The 17,661-nt window shown below is 44.5% G+C and overlaps 1 protein-coding gene across 9 annotated transcripts in view; it reads right to left on the minus strand.

The window, feature by feature from the left end:
- Positions 1 to 17,661, minus strand: part of bcas3 (BCAS3 microtubule associated cell migration factor) — a 999,028-nt gene that overhangs the window by 161,619 nt on the left and 819,748 nt on the right. For 2 of the 9 annotated variants that reach the window (XM_068010746.1, XM_068010745.1), the window contains one exon: positions 3,452 to 4,189. The exons of the other annotated variants lie outside the window; for them this stretch is intronic. In XM_068010746.1, coding sequence (XP_067866847.1) covers positions 4,107 to 4,189 — 83 coding nt within the window. In that variant the 3' untranslated portion in view covers positions 3,452 to 4,106. Of the gene's footprint in view, positions 1 to 3,451; positions 4,190 to 17,661 lie in introns of those variants that run through there. 9 annotated transcript variants of the gene reach the window in all.

The following is a 17,661-nucleotide window of genomic DNA, read 5'->3' on the forward strand; positions in this document are numbered from 1 at the left end:
CCTGAAGGGCAATTAGGGATGGGCAATAAGTGCTGGCCTAGCCAGCGATGCCCACATCCCACGAACAAATAAAAAAAACCGGTTGAACTGGCCCAGTGCATTTTTTGAGTATGCTGATTTCCAATTTGGTGTGACTACAGTGGAATATTTGCTCTCAAGGGACAATAGCTTTATTTCCTTCCTATTCTTAAATTGAATGTTTTTTATTCCTTTCACTTATAAACTAATTTTCACTTTAGGCATCAGCCTTGATTCAGTGGGTGGCACTGTCAGCTTCAAGTCAGAAGGTGATGGGTTCAAGTCCCACTCCAGAGATTTGAGCACATCGTCCAGGCTGACAGTCTGGTACGGTATTGAAGGAGTGCTGCGCTATCAGAGATGCTTCTTTCAGATGAAATGTTAAGTGCCCTCTTAGATGGATGCAAAAGGTCCCATGGCACTATTCAAAGAAGAGCAGGGGCATTCTTCTGATGTCCTGGTCAATATATATCCCTCAACCAACATCACTAAAGCAGATTATTTGGTCATTGCTGTGGGATTTTGCTGTGTGCAAATTGGCTGTTGCATTTCCTACATTACAACAGTGACTACATTACAACAGTGCTTCATTGGTTGTCAAGCCCTTTGAGATGTTCTGAGGTCATGAAAGCTGGTATATAAATGGAAATTCTTTCCTTTTATTTGTCTTTTCCTCCTGTATCATTGCTCACATGGGGACTCCCTCTGAACTAAGGCATCTCTCATTGCTGATTGGAAGCCTGAGATAGAGAGAGGTCAGCTTGAGTCCACTTGCACACCATTCCTGACTAGAATCTTCTCAACTCCAGTCAGCTGAATACTGAATGATACGTGCCCCATGTCATCTTTTAAGTCTCAAATTTCATTTAATGGGAGCCAAACAGTAATGATTCTTACTCAACCATTGGTAGGAAAGTAGAAAGTTGAATATGGGGAAAGAGTGAATTCCCTCTTTTTGCGGATAATGGTCCACAAATGAAATCATACATGCCTGTGCAATATGATTTCTGAGAATGGAACTTCATTAGCAGGTTATTACTTATTCTTGATTTATCCTTGGAGAGACCAACCTGTGGCTTTTAATAAAAATTTTACATAGAATTCACAGCACAAAAACAGGCCATTCGGCCCAACTGGTCCATGCTGGTGTTTATGCTCCTTACGAGTCTCCTCCCACCTTACTTCATCTCATCCTATCAGCATATCCTTCTATTCCTTTATCCCTCATGTGCTTATCTATTTTTCCTTTAAACGCATCTATGCTATTCGCCTCAACCACTCCATGTGGTAGTGAGTTTCTCATTCTCACCATTCTCTGAGTAAGAAATTTCTCATGACACATGAATGATTGAGAGATAAGCTCATTGAAATGTACAAGATTCTGAAGGGGCTTGACAGTTTAGTTACTGAGAGATTGCTTCCCTTGTCTTGAGGAACCTAGAACACGGAGGCACAGTTTCAGGTTCAGGACTGAGATGAGGAGAAATTTCTTCACTCAGAGGGCTGAGAATCTTTGGAATTCTCTACCCCAGAGGGTTGTGGCTGCTCCATCGTTGAGTATATTTATGATTTAGATAAACAGGGTTTTGGTGTCTCAGGGAATCAAGGGATATGGGGAACAGGCAGGAAATTGCAGTTGAGTATGAGATCAGGCATGATCGTATTGAATGGCAGGGCAGGCTCGAGGGGTCATATGGTCTACTCCTGCTCCTCCTATTTCTTGCGTTCTTATGTTCACATTTTCCCATTTCCTCTATTTTACGGGAAATGTCAGGTCCCTGGAGTTAATGACCAAGGAGTGTAAAATCTCTGGACTCTTGTCAACCCTGAATTCTGTAACTACAACAGCAACCTGACAATCCAGCACTATGGCCACTTTCGACAATTTCCAGCCCTCCTATACATTTTATTTCCAGCCTTCCCAGTGCTTTGCCTCCAAGTTCAAAGTATTCCAAATATAACTCATTGGCTAAGATGATTGTTGGACTCCATCAATCAGCTACTATCTTTATTTATGGGTTATATAAAAAAAACAGCAGAATTGAAAATCCATTTGGAGCAAAAAAAACTTCCTGGTGCTTTTGAAGACAAGAACAGCTTTAAATAACGAGTGCTTCGTTGCCTTTGATTCTTCTGATAGATTTAAATTATTGCTCCTTCAGGTCATCTGTGAGGGGCAGCATCTTTTTAAAGCCCCGCCAAGTTCTTGAAGGAAAACAGAACATTTATTGGTGGCGATGATGCAACGTTTATATGAGGGCTGCCTGGGAATTTCTCCTGTTTATTTAGATCATTTCTGTTTGGCTTAGATTGGCAAAGTAAGATGTCAAATGAGCAAGCTGTTGGCTTTTCCCACCGGGTTATAGCCCAAGACTTGAAGTTCAATCTCTTAGGGCCAGTGACTGCTCTTCATCTTCACCCTCACCCAGCCGTCTGAATTTCTATCGCACAGGTATGTATCTTGTGTGTCATGGGTCTGCATTACCAGCATGACTCCGAAATGTACAACATCCTAGTGTATGGTTACACCATTGACAGCCATGCCTGCAGCTGTCTAAGCCCTCCCTAAACGTTTCTGCCTCTTTCTCCTCTTTTAATTCACTTGCTAAAACATCTTATCAGCCTATCCTTGTATCTCGTCATGTGGCTCGGTGTCAAATTTTGTTTGATAACGCTCCTCTGACGCACCTTGGGATGTTTTCCTACATGAAAGGTGCTAGTTGAATGCAAGTTATTGTTGTACGCAAGGGATGGATTGACAGGTTGGCTTTCCAATGATGCGAATGGCACATGACTCTGCAGTGTGGCCACCAAGCTCTGCTCTTAATTGAGTAAATTACAAGGATCTTTTTTCCCGAACTCTACCATTTGCAACAGTGTGACGCAGATAGTAAGTAACGTTGCATTAAATGTGGCAAGAGTGAGACCGTACACATTACTGCCAATCCAACCCAGCAAAAAAGTGGACATCTCCGGGCACGTCAATGTCATTGTGAAGTATTTCTGTATGTACTTATCTCTCTCCCTCTCCCCTCTGAAGACAGTTGGGAAATCAATGCAGCAGACTACAAGGGCTCATAGACTTTATCTGGAGGAGTTACACTATTGAACTGTCCATCATATGGGCTCTATCATGCCCCAGACTGAGTCAGTATGGAATGTTTTACCAACCAAGTGCACTTTCAGTAATGATCATCTGGAAAAAGTGCAGTACCAACGTCCAAGATCGTGGTGCGGACACTATTAGAATATAACAGCTGTTTGATCCATTCTCATTACAAACTTAACCAAGTGGCCTCGGTGCTTTAAACTGTCTCACTTCATCCGATGTTTTTGATGAACTGCTCTCCTTAAAGGGGCAATGTACGCATGGTACAAATCTTGCAGGCGAAGAGAAGGATCTGACAACACCACTGTTGATGATTGTATCAGGAGTTACAAATTTATTTTTAAAAATACCTTTTGAAAGAAATAACCAAGAAAAGAACACAAATACCAGATGATAAAAGTCTGTACCTCAGCATGTCCCATGTCAAAAACTCACAATAGAGTCCAAAATGATGGCACTGCAGGAAAGTGTTGCAGAGCAGTCTTCTCCCAGGTCTTTCAGACCCCTGTGTGTCTGAATGCTTCATCATGCGATGACACTGTCCATCAAATGACTGCAATCAAAGGTCCCCAGGTTCAACCCCTGGTCTGTGCTTTGTTAGCTGATTCCAGCTGGGGGAGCAAATAAGGAGCACTGCAATTGGCTTGAGTGCTACTGACATAGGGAACAAGGAAATTTCTGCCCTGCTGGACATTGGTGGATAGAGTCGTAGAGTTCACGGTCATTTAGGGCACAGAAGGAGGTCTTTCGGCCCATCGAGTCCATGCCGACTCTCTGTAGAGCAATCCAGTCAGTCCCATTTCCCGGCTCTATCCCCGTAGCCCTGCAAGTTTATTTCCCTCAAGTATCCATCCAATTTCCTTTTAGAGAGCATAACCTCACTTCATCCAGTGGTTTTAGTTATCTGCACAAGTATTGCAAGCCAACCGGCATGTTTCTATCCAGTCGTACGACTGTTGATGATCACATCTAGGGCTACTCAGGTCCTAATAATGGTCAAAGCCATGTAGAATGACCACTTGGATGAGGTATAGAGAGCTTCCTGAACTCGTGGAGTGGTACCTTGCATGGGGGATAAAAGGTACAGAGAATCAGAGGGGGAAAAAAATTGATGTTCTTCATGCCTCTTATTTCACCCATTCTGTATTTTCGGAGGTACTTGTGCACAGATAGAAGATCCCTTTAGGAAGAATACCAGAGTGAGATAAATGGTAAGCTAGCTGCTGAGGGAAAGGCATGACTGGTTAACTCAGGGTTAAAAACAGTTTTTTAAAAAAGGTCATAAACCTATGAATTCCAAAGGTCATGACATTATGAGGCGTGAGGTTTCAGAATGAAAAGCATGTGAGAGACACAGAGAGCTACTGTGTACTGTGTCAGAGGCAAAATGTAACTGTAATGAATTTAGTGCTGAGAATCACAAGTCTGAAATAAGACTGTGCAATACTGTTTGTAAAATGAATCCTGAGGATAATAAATTAGATGAGGATGATACTAATTAACAGAGAATGTACAGAGTTCACATGGTAGTCACTCTCAGTATTGAACATCAGCAACCTCCTCTCAAGTCCCCCTCGTCCTAGCCTTGAACTTGCAGCATTCTCTAGTTTCTCTCCTATATCCCCTCATGCTCATCTAGTCATTGAGACCCACTTCCTGCTTCCTCGACCGTATTTCACTAAACTGTTGATCACCTAACTTCCCTTTTTAGCTCCCATGTTAACTGATATTGTTCATGGTTCTCTCTCTTTAGGTGTTGTTGCCCTGTCCTTCAAATCCGCCGTCATCACCACTGTCCTCAAAAAATCAACCCTCAACCCCTCCATCCTTGAAAATTACCTCCCTTTCCTTTCCAAAGTCCTTGAACATGCTGTCACCTCCCAAATGCATGCCCATCCTTACCAGACCTTATTTGAATCTCTACAATCAGGTTTCCACCCATGTCACAGTACCTAAATGGCTCTTACCAAAGTCACAAATGTGACTGTGACAAAGGCAAACTATCCCTCCTTGTCCTTTTCGACCTGTCTGCATCCATTGACACAGTTGATCACACCACCCTCCTCCAATGCCTCTCCACTGTCATACAGCTGGGTGCAACTGTACTTGCTTGGTTCCATTCTTATCTGAGAGATCATAGCCAGAGAATCAATGGCTTCTCTTCCTGCTCCTGGACTATTACCTCTGCTGTCCTCCAAGGATCTGTCCTTGGCCCCTTCCTATTTCTTATCTACATGCTTCCCTCGGTAACATCGAAAACACAGCATCAGTTTCCACAAGTATGCTGGTGATACCCAGCTTGATCTCACCACCACCTCTCTCGACCTCTCCACTGTTTCTAAACTGTCATACTGTTTGTTCGGTATCCAGTACTGGATGAGCAGAAATTTCCTCCAATTAAATATTGGAAAGACCAAAGCCCTTGTCATCTACATGCTGCCCCTTGGTACCATCATCTGCACAGATGGGGTCAGCATCCACAATTGCTCTGATGGCACCAAGCTAATCTCCATCTGTCTTGACCCTTCCACTGCCTCTGTGATGTCAAACTGCTTGTCTGAGATTTAGTTTTGGATGAATGGGAGAATTAAAGCCATCATCTTCAGCCAATGCCACAACTTCCACACTCTTCCCACTGACTCCTGAACCATTGTCTCAGGCTGAAACCAGACTGTTTGCAACCTCGGTGCCCTGTATGATCCTGAGCTGAGTTTCTGACCCCCACATCCTGTCCATCACAAAGATCGCCTACTTCCACCTCTATGTGTTATAAACCTCTCACTGTTACAAGGTCTCATCATTATAATGTAACCTCAATTTAGCCACATAACAGTCAACAAATCTCCATCACAAAGAGTCAGGACATTAACAGCCCCATTAGTTAATACACACAAACTTCCTGTGCACTACCTGCATTCTTTTTTTTCTATTATGGGAAGCACTTGTTGAGATTGGTAAAAGTTTTCTTCTGTTTGGTAAAGTGATTAAGTGGTGGAGTCATCCACCAATCATGAAACTAACAAAGATGATGGTCAGAATTTTACGTTGGGCGGGAGGCCCTGCCCACTGGCCAGAAAAGTTGGGGAAGAGCCCGTCTCCGCTGGGCCTGGGGAACCACGGCAAGATTTTACACTTCCCAGGCCCTTAATTGGACTTGGGTGGGACTTCCACCTGAGGCAGGAATCCCTGCCTCCAAGAGCTGCTGGCCAATCAGCGGGCCGGCAGCTCTCAGTCCCAGCAGCGCCACTGGGAGTGGTGGCCACTGCTGGGACTGCACCCAGCCAACAGCAGGATTGTGGATGCTAGCCCCGGAAGAGAAGTAAGTTTTGGGGCCTCGCTGGGGACAATTGGCAGGGCCCTGGCGAGGCAAGTGGGGGTTGGTTGCCGGGGGGGGGGGGAACTTTATTTCACTAGGGGCAGTTGGGGCTTCAGGAGGGCCCTGCTTGGGGCACAGGGTGCCCGATCAGGAGAGCCCCCCCACCAAGCCCGCAAGGAGGTCACCAGGTTTTACCTGGCAACCTTCTCTGGGGCATAAGGTGCCTGCCCGCCGCTGGTAAGGAGGCCCTCAAGTGACAACTGTTTCTCGCTACCGCCCCGCATAAAATTGCAGCGGGGGCGGGAAGATGTCGGGAATGGACCCCCCCTTCCCCACCACTCAATTTAACGAGCCCCCCCAACCCCCGCCATCAGCCTGTTCCTGTTGGGGGGGGGGTGGTGGGTGTAAAATTCCGGCCGATGTGTCTGAATAGGTATTTATATTGGGTAAATAACTGACACTGCTACATTAAAGCTGCATCACAGTCTCTTGATTCAAAAGATTATTTTTGTTTTATCTTTCATTTGCTCCCATGCTCAGACATTTATTTCTTTTAACTGATCTCCTGTAGTAGCTATTTTATCTGTAAACGTAAATGGCCAGGGTGTGTCTAACTAATGACTGACGCCGTTAGATGCCCAGCTGGAGCTAACTTTGGCCCTTAGAATTATCTAGATTGTACAGCACAGAAAAAAAATAGACCATTTGGCCCAACTTATCTGTGCCAGTGTTTATACTCCATGTGAGTCTCCTTCCACCTTAACATGGTCCTTCATTCAGCCCCACCTCAGAAGTACACCCTTGTCCTACACAACTTCCCATCCTGTCACCTCTCAGAGTGAGCTCTCTAATTTAGTGCCAATTTTTCATCATGCAGCAGCGTGTGCACGACAGCAGCTCTCCTCCATCCTTCTGAAGCCCAGCTATGCGAGAAATCTAGGACCCAGACCCGTGTCTGAACATTCCACAGCACAATGTGCATAAGTGTCAATGTCTTACGCCCATTTAATAGATTTTTCCAATTCTAGGAGAACAGGACATCCATGATTAAATGAAAAAAGGACATAATTAAAGGCAAATAAAACAAACTTCACAGGGTTAATCAACAGTTCAGCTTCGACCTATACTTTGTCACAAACACCACATACAAGATAAGGCTTCCTCCCGTTTAACTGCAGTTTTCCAATCCCTCCATGGCATCATCACTTTCTAGGGGCGGCACAGTGGCACAGTGGTTAGCACCACAGCCTCACAGCTCCAGGGACCCGGGTTCGATTCCGGGTACTGCCTGTGTGGAGTTTGCAAGTTCTCCCTGTGTCTGCGTGGGTTTTCTCCGGGTGCTCCGGTTTCCTCCCACAAGCCAAAAGACTTGCAGGTTGATAGGTAAATTGGCCATTATAAATTGTCACTAGTATAGGTAGGTGGTAGGGAAAGATAGGGACAGGTGGGGATGTTTGGTAGGAATATGGGATTAGTGTAGGATTAGTATAAATGGGTGGTTGATGTTCGGCACAGACTCGGTGGGCTGAAGGGCCTGTTTCAGTGCTGTATCTCTAATCTAATCTAATCTAACCCTGCAGCCAACACAAGCCCTACAGCCCTCCAAGACCTTTGCTCTTCTCCAATGCTGGCTTCTTGCACATCACAGATTTTAATGGCTCCACCACTGGCGGCCATGCCTTCAGTTGCTTGGGCCCTAAGCTCAGGAATTCCCACCGTAAATCTCTCCGCCTCTCCACCTCTCTCTCCTCCTTTAAGATGCTCCTTGAAACCTATCTCTTTGTCCAAGCTTTAGGTCACCTGCCCGAATATCTCGTTATGTGGCCCTTGTCAAATGTTGTTTGATAATTGCTCCTGCGAGGCACCTTGGGACGTTTTACAACATTAAAAGCATCAGATAAATGCAAGTTGTTTTTTCTACTGTCTATACTGGTAAAGTGGCCACTGACTGACGTCAACAATGCCAGACGCACCTGCCAATCCTCACGCACACAAGCATTTGTGCAGTTCTTTTAATTAAAATAAATTAATAATTACTATCAGAACCGATGAAATATTATGGCACAGAAGGAGGCTATTCAGCCTACTGTGTCTGCACCGGCCGAAAAAACTAGCCGCCCAATCTAATCCCACCTTCCAGCACCTGGTCTGTAGCCTTGCAGGTTACAGCACTTCAGGTGCATGTCCAGGTACTTTTTATTTATTTTATTTTATTTAGAGATACAGCACTGAAACAGGCCCTTCGGCCCACTGAGTCTGTGCCGACCATCAACCACCCATTTATACTAATCCTACATTAATCCTATATTCCTACCACATCCCCACCACCTACCTAAACTAGGGGCAATTTATAATGGCCAATTTACCTATCAACCTGCAAGTCTTTGGCTGTGGGAGGAAACCGGAGCACCCGGCGAAAATCCACGCAGTCACAGGGAGAACTTGCAAACTCCGCACAGGCAGTAACCAGAATTGAACCCGGGTCGCTGGAGCTGTGAGGCTGCAGTGCTAACCACTGCGCCACTGTGCTGCCCATTGATTCAAACCTTTTGCTCAAATGAGTGAGAAAACCTTATAATGCATCCAGTGTCCTAGAGCAAGCTAAACTTGGGGAGCTTGTACATTTACAGCTTATAATGAACTTTGGAGGAGCTAAAGCAAGTTTGAAAAAAAATTCCAGTAATGCTTTTAATCAGAAACTGTATGTACAATTATTGAGCCAGCCTAGTAACCCGATCCATTTTATGGGCAGCAATATCCAGATTGAGAAAAGGAGCAAGGCACAGACAGACATGGAGAGTTTTTACCAGGCTGCTGTTGTGTCTCTCCTCATGGCAGCCACTCGAGAGCAGTGTGCATCAGTGTGGCTCTATGTCTCCATTAATCACGGTGCAAGAGACGTAGCGTGAGGACGTCAGAAGGATGCACATACGGATAGGACTGATAGGAACTTTGCAGGAGTGCTATGGTGGCCCTGGGCCAGGCTTTCGCAGGCACAGGCAGGACCAATAATTTTGATTTTAAATGCTTCCCGAGAGGCTGGAGTTTCAAAGTAAAAATACCAGATAATATGGCGTCCGGTTCAAATCGGGTACCCGACAGGGTACAGGCCACCTGGAAACTGGACAGTCTGGTATAAAACTGGACAAATGACCAACTATATACTGGGGTGGATACTGATATAATTCTGAGATGTCCCACAGCAGCAGCACTGCTTGTCACTTGAACTTGTTTGCTTTGGGTGAGTTTGTTGTGTTTGATCTCTGCTAAGCTGTGAGATGGAATACACTGTGGAAATAAGGCATCCCACTCTCTTGGAACAGAAGGGACTCAGGCAGGGGCGGTGCAGCCGAACTCATTGGGCTCGATTTTCCCTCAGGAGGCAGGAAACAGAGGTCGGTACTGTTTCTGGGCCCCGACCTCACCACTCGGGGGAAGCAGTCACTCATTAGGATTTTTACGGCAGCACCCCTTTAATTGGCCTCGAGAAAGGTTCGCTGTCCAATTAAGGATGGCGATGAGGGTGGGTGGGCTCGCGAAGCTGGAGGGCCAATCAGAGGCCTTCCAGCTTGAAAGGAGCAGCAGGCTGGAATGGAAGGTAAGGGAGAGGGTGCTTCAACATGGAGACCCCTCTCTCCAGCTCTTTCAAATTTTTTATTAAAAAATAGATTCAGCAGCCAGGCCACCACTGAGGTTGGGGGGTGGGGGGGGGAGTGGGGGGCCCTCTCCAGGGCGACCTGTGGCTGCTCCTGCACCTTGGCAGGCTGCGAGGTCCTCCAGGCCTGCCTGGAGCATTGGCCTCCTGCCTGCTGCTGGATGCCCACCTCCAGGCACCTAAGCTGGCCCCTGGAACTGGAACCTGGAATCCGACTGGAAAATTCCAGTTGCTCTCCTTTAATTGGTATTAATTAGACCCTCAACAAGTCTGATTGGATACCTGCCACGTGTGGGCGGGTAGCCTTGCCGGCCCCCCATCCCACCTCCACAAAAATGGCCTGGAGGTGGGATGGAGCCAGGGAACCAGCACATCAGCTGGTGGGGCTAATTTTCGGCCTGCCCGACTCCGATTGCAAATCCAGTCCACTATGTCTCAATCATGCTTCTCTCAGTTCAGGTCAGTGAATGGGCAACAAGAGAAATACTTGGGTGTACATGCAAAACAGGGAAAATATTATCTAAAAAATTAAATTGTAATGTAAATGTGATGCTGTCACATTTAAGACCAAGTTGTGGAGTTTGGAAAAGAACCGCAAGTGCTGAAAACCTGAAATGAAACAGAAAGTGTTGGAAATCCACAGGGGTGCGCAAGGTGCCTGAAAAAATAATGACCAGGTCATGTATCAGGACTCACTTGAAATGTTAACCTTTCTTCCTTTTAGATACCGACTGGCTCTGCATTTTCTATTTGTACCCCAGTGAAAGAAAGGAAGAACTTCCATTTATAGAGGGCCTTTCACAACCTCAGGACATCTCAAAGCGTTTCACAGCCAATGAATTACTTTTGAAGGGTAGTCACTGTTATACTGTAGGAAACACTGCAGCCAATTTGCACACAGCAAGCTCCCACAATGTGATAATGACTAGATCATCTGCTATTTTTTGTTTGTGGGATGTGGGCATCGCTGGCTGGGCTCAGCATTTATTGCCCATCCCTAATTGCCCTCGAGAAGGAAATGGTGAGCTGCCTTCTTGAACCACTGCAGTCCTTGAGGGGTAGGTACACCGACAGTGCTGTTAGGAAGGAAGTTCCAGGATTTTGACCCAGCAACAGTGAAGGAACGGTGATATAGTTCCAAGTCAGTGTGTGGTTGGTAGGGGGACTTGCAGGTGGTGGTGTTCCTATGCATCTGCTGCCCTTGTCCTTTTAGGTGGTAGAGGTCATGGTTTGGAAGGTGCTTTCGAAAGAGCCTTGGTGAGTTGCTGCAGTGCATCGTGTAGATGGTACACATTGCTGCCTCTGTGCGTTGGTGGTGGAGGGAGTGGATGTTTTTTTTAGGTGTTGGTTGTGGGATAAATATTGGCCAAGGCACCAGGAAGAACTCCCTTGCTCTTCTTTGAAATAGTGCCATCTGAGAGAGCAGACGGGGCCTCACTTTAACTTCTCGTCCAAAAGACAGCACCTCTGACAGTGCAGCACTCCATCAGTATTACAATAGAGAGTCAGCCTTTATTTATATGCCAAAGCCACTCAAGTGAGACTTGACCCCACAACCTTCTGACTCAGAGGCAAGAGTGCTATCCACTGAACCACAGTGAAAGGTGCACTTGAGTTAGTTTTAAAATTCTAATGTGCTATTCATTCTTGGTTTTGTTTACAAACCCTAATCCCAGTCCAACAGCTCATATGCAAACTACACACGTGTTTCTGAACCTGGCTATATGACATGAAGTTCACACATAGCTCCATGCAAATTAAAGTGCTTGCCAAAATCAGACTGTGCACTCCTCTGTTCGGACAAAGAAACATTAAAAACCATCTCTTGTCTTTGCAGATACCTTACAACTTGCTGCACATTCCCATCATTTTCTGTTTGATTTTGCCAGTAAGGCTCAAACCTAAGTTTATGCTGGTGGTGGGAATTGAACCCTTTATCTGAGGTAGGTTGTGGGGAAAGGAACCTGTAATTGAAGTGGTTAATTGAGACATTTGCATGTCGGAAAGCTTTCACTGTATATACTATCGTCTCTACTGCAGTGGTCGCAGGAGCAAGAGGCAGCTGGATGAGAAAGGAGGGCATGTCAATTCTAATCAGCAGAAATGCCTTTTCACTGCAGTTATTTGCAACCCTCCAAGGAGCCACAGAGGCTTCCCATTAAAACCCTGTTAAAACACTTCTGATGTTGTTGGGAGCGGAGAGCCGGAATAGTGCAGAGAACATTGAACCCTCTCTGCCTGAAGCTGTTCACTGGTACTGTCAATACTATGAGCAGTAAGGTGCAAGATGAACAACAACCTAATTCCTCCATCAAAGTTTTATAAGCTCCCTGGGCGAGAGAGATGCGTGGGTGATCAGACAAGCCAGCAGCTCACCGCTCTCACACCGACCTTCAGCTCTGAACCTTCCAAGACCTTTTTAACCAAGGCTCATCTTTTTCTCAGCATTTTTTTAAAAAAAAGAACAAAATACTAAAAGACAGGTTGTCAGATGGCCACAATCTCCTGGGTCTGAGAAATGTCATCAGATAAATTAAAAATAGTAATAAATAAAGCCACTTCAGTAAAAGAACCATTGACACAATACCAAACCAGTTGGCATGGTGACCATTACACATAACACCACCATTTTGGTTGATTGGATGCAGATACTGTTCTGGATGAATTTTCATTTGATGTTTGTTATCACCATCTCGCTACTTAAAGGGGAAGGTAATGTTATTGATGAGTAATAAGAACAATTCTACATTACAACAGTGACTACACTTCAAAAGTACATCATTGACTGTAAATTGTTTTGTGATATCCTGAGGTTGTTAAAGGCACTGAAATGCAAGTTTTTTTTTTCTTGACGTCCCTGATCAGTATTTAAAGAGGATGATATCTATACACCTGCCCCATTTACGCAAGGAGCTGCTATTCCTTTAATGTTCTTTTAATTTAGCTCCTCATGTTGTTCAGGTTGTGAACGGACCACTGATTGTAGTGCTGAAGCATGCATGGCAGAGCTCTCAGGTGCAATGCTTGCGCTGTGCTGTGTTAGCTGACCTCAGTCAGGATGGCAGCTGAGCTGAAAGAATAGCCACAGTTCTGCTGAGCTAGTGAGGTGAGGTGGGACTGTTAGGTGAGTTTAAAAAAAATTAATTCATTGGATGTGGGCATTGCTGGCAAGTTCTGCATTTATCACCCCTCCTAATTGCCCCGTGAGAAGGTAGTGGAAAGCCACCTTCTTGAATACAACTGAGAGGCTTACTTGGCCATTTCAGAGGGCAGTTAAGAGTCAACCACATTGCTGTAGCTCTGGAGTCACATACAGGTCAGACCGTACAAGGACTGCAGATTTCCTTCTCTAAAGCAACCCAAATGGGTTTTTACAACAATCCGGTAGTTTCATAGTCATCATTACTGAGACTAACTTTTTATTCCAGACTAATTTAATTAACTGAATTCAAATTTCCCCAGCTGTCGTGGTGGGATTTGAACTCATGTGCCCAGCTCATTAGGCCAGACCTCTGGATTACTAGTCCAGTAGCATAACCAGAATGCTACCATAGCCTGTCTAACTAGTCTGAGGGAATTAGCTCCTCACTTAGACTGAGTGAAAATCTCAGGATTACTTATTCATAAATGAGCATGAGGAAAAAGTTGACCCCTGGGCCAGGAACAGGCAAACAGGCTGGGTTTACTTTGCAACTGGAAACAGGAATACTGAGGTGAGGTGAAGAGATGTGGCACACTTTATCACTCTCTGTAGGTTGTTAACTGGTGCTCTCCAAATTCTCCAGACGCTACACAGATGGATTGGATGCCCATTTATCACATCTCGACCTGCCTCTGGTCCAGACAGCAGCGATGTCAATCAACTTTCCTGGTGACTCCCAGAAAAGCTATCCAAAATAAATAACTTTTCTGTTTATAGTCTGCCTTATCATTTTTCACCCGATTCTTGTGCTGATTCCAGGAACCTTTAGCTTCTTTTTGTCCAACCAATCTTAGCACCAAAACTCAAACATGTCCAGTTTTCTTAATTCACTGTTCAATGTCTAATTTTCACAAAAAAAAAACACATAAAGACAGATGAAGAAGGCCATTCAGCCCATCTTAAATCATCCAACCAAGGAGATCCTAGGGTAAACCAAAGCAAAATACTGTAGATGCTGGAAATCTGAAATAAAAACAAGAAATGCTGGAAATACTCAGCAGGTCTGGCAGTATCTGTGGAGGCTATCCTAGGGTACCTCCATTGCAGCATCCAATTGTTTATTAAATGATTCCAAGGTGATCACCTCAACTGCTCCATATTGAAGTCTATTCCATGCATTGAAAATGGGTTTGTCACAAAAAATAAGCATTTTTAGTAACAGTGTCCAGTTCTCCACCCTTGAGTAACCTGATTTAAAATCCCTGAAAATGACTTAGAAAAACTACAGTAAACCATTTGCAACTTCCTTTGTGTACATTGATATGAAAAAGCTTTAAGAACATGCTAAGTAGTGCCAGTGTGCCTAAGGAAATTATTGCATTTTGAAGAATCTTCCCAAAAAGCAAAAATTTGCAATTTCGCCTGGGGTTGTTGTCAGTTTTATTGGTGGGGCTTGACCGGAAAAATTAACCTTAAACCACCATAAAAAATTGCGGAAAACATAAGTGCAAGTGTTTTGGGTGTAACTCACCTACGCTTAAAATTCTTTTGCACTGGTTCAGCTGATTCTGCTAATATTACTCGTGTAAAAGAACAGAAACTTAACCCTGTTATCTTTCCATATCTGCACAATTTTCTTAACCAGTGTAACACTTCAGTATTCAAGTGAAAGATCACAGACCCCGCTGAACACATTATGTTTGGCTTTTTTTATAATAAAGGGTCAGGGGTAGCAAAATTGGTGCAATTCTAAACTAAAATGCTGAAAAGCTCACTTTAAACTGATGCGAGTTGTTCTGGGTCTATACTGGACAGTTTCAAACGGGCTGGGCTTACATTTACAGTCCCCATTCACCTTGTGGAGCAGATTATCCTCTTTCTGTGTAGATTTAAACAGGACAACTAATAAAGATTTTTTTAATAAAAGCAAAATACTGCGGATGCTGGAAATCTGAAATAAAAACAAGAAATGCTGGAACCACTCAGCAGGTCTGGCAGCATCTGTGAAAAGAGAAGCAGAGTTAACGTTTTGGGTCAGTGACCCTTCTTCGGAACTGACAAATATTAGAAAAGTCACAGGTTATAAGTAGGTGAGGTGGGGGTGGGGCAAGAGATAACAAAGGAGGTCGAGATTGGACCAGGCCACATAGCTGACCAAAAGGTCACGGAGCAAAGGCAAACAATATGTTAATGGTGTGTTGAAAGACAAAGCATTAGTACAGATTAGGTGTTAGTACACTGAATATTGAACAGCAGCAAGTGCAAACCTGAAAAAAAACAGTGGGTAAGCAAACTGAACAAACTAAGATGAAATGAAATAAATGCAAAAAAAAAGATTGTAAAAAATGTAAAAAAGAATGTAAAAAAAAAAGGAAGAAAAAATAACTAAAAATGAAAGTAAAATGGGGGGCTGTCATGCTCTGAAATTATTGAACTCAATGTTCAGTCCGGCAGGCTGTAGTGTGCCTAATCGGTAGATGAGATGCTGTTCCTCGAGCTTGCGTTAATGTTCACTGGAACACTGCAGCAATCCCAGGACAGAGATGTGAGCATGAGAGCAGGGGCGAGTGTTGAAAGATGCTGCCAGACCTGCTGAGTGGTTCCAAAGATTTTTTTAACCTATTTTTGTGGCTAATGATGAGGAGGGCTTACATTTTAGAAACATAGGATCATATATAGGCCATTCAGCCCATGAGGCCTGTTCTGCCATTCAATTAGATCATGCATGATCTACATCTTAACTCCATCTACCCACTTTGGTTCCGAAATCCTGAATACCCTTAACTACAATAATTTTCAATTGACCCCGACCCTGAACAGCTTTTTGCATGAGAGAGTTCCAAAGTTCCACTTTGTGTGAAGAAGTGCTTCCTGACATCACCCCTGAACCACATGGCTCTAATTTTAAGGTTATGTCCTCTTGCTCTGCACCACAACACCTCCCCACCCCCCGCATCCCAGAGGTGATGTTTTAAAGGTTTTCAATGAATTTTCAACAGTCACAAAGCAAATTGGCACCCCATCCACCACCTTAAACATTCACTCTCTCCATCACCGATGCACAGTGGCAGCAGTGTGTACCATCTACAAGACGCACTGCAGCAACTCACTAAGGCTCCTTCAACAGCACCTTCCATACCTGAGACCTCTTCCATCTAGAAGAACAAGGACAGCAGATGCTTGGGAACATCACCACCTGCAAGTTCCCCTCCAAGTCACACACCATCCTGACTTGGAAATTTATTGCTGATCCTTCACTGATGCTGGACCAAGATCCAACAACATTCTGGGTGTACCCGTACCAGAGAGACCGCAGTGGTTCAAGAAGGCAGCTCACCACCACCTTCTCAAGGGCAATTAGGGATGGGCAATAATTGCTGGCCTTGCCAGGAACCCCCACAACCCATGAAAGAATTTAAAAAGTGTTGGATACCCATTCCTGATTGGCTTGCCCCCACCACTGCGCCCCTCTCCCAGTCCTGTTACCACCCCTCTCCCAGTCCTGTTACCACCCTGCCCTGGTCAGTTCTGATTTCTGCTGGTGCTGAATGAGCCAGGAGTTCACAGACAGCCTGGGTCTATTAAGCACAGCTTGCCTCCGGAGCTGAAATGTTTATGAGGGAAGATGCTGTAGAAATCAACAGTTCCAGATAAATATTTAAAAAAAAATTGAAGATGGAAAACCGCAAATGAAACAACAACACAAGAGGAAAAAAGAACCAGGCTCGCAACATAGCTGCATTTTGGGAAATAGAGAATACTCAGCAAGCAGCTGCAGTAAAGAGAGCCAGCATCACTGGGTCAGCCAGGGTACTGGCTGCAGTCTTCCAAAGGTCAAAGTACCAGCTTCCCATAGCCCTCAAACACCCAGGGACTGGAGAAATTCATTTATTTCCAACCATTTTGGGAGGACGGTGAAAACTAACATCTCACTATTTTCGCATATTTGTGAATTTATATTTATATAGGGATATATGCTTCAGATAAATTTGGTTTTAATCTTGTCCCAGAGAGCATTTTATTAGACCCAGCACAGTCCAGGATATTCTCAAGGCTCATAGCAAAATCAGATGGCAGGTTCAATGATATGGTTAAGGCATTAATTGTTGAGGTCACTGTGACTGCTATTTCGTGAAGGACCCGAATCTTTTATTTAAGTACTATGCTGTTAGATCTCTATTATGTTTTCTATGTAATTTTGTTTCCTGTTATAGGAGCCCTAATCTCAGTATTCTTCACTCTGCTGAGGAAGTAGGGCAGCCTGAGCCTCTTGTCTCTCATATTGTGCAGTCCAATAGCACTGTCCTCCTGCTGGTAAAGAGTGCGAGGGGGAATGAACTGCCCTAGTGGTGCAGTAGTTAAATGTATTGCCTGATGTGGTACTGAGCCATTCTTGAGGACCTTAGAAAAGACTCAAGGAT

The sequence above is a fragment of the Heterodontus francisci genome, chromosome 30, assembly GCF_036365525.1.
Source record: "Heterodontus francisci isolate sHetFra1 chromosome 30, sHetFra1.hap1, whole genome shotgun sequence".
Taxonomy (NCBI): domain Eukaryota; kingdom Metazoa; phylum Chordata; class Chondrichthyes; order Heterodontiformes; family Heterodontidae; genus Heterodontus; species Heterodontus francisci.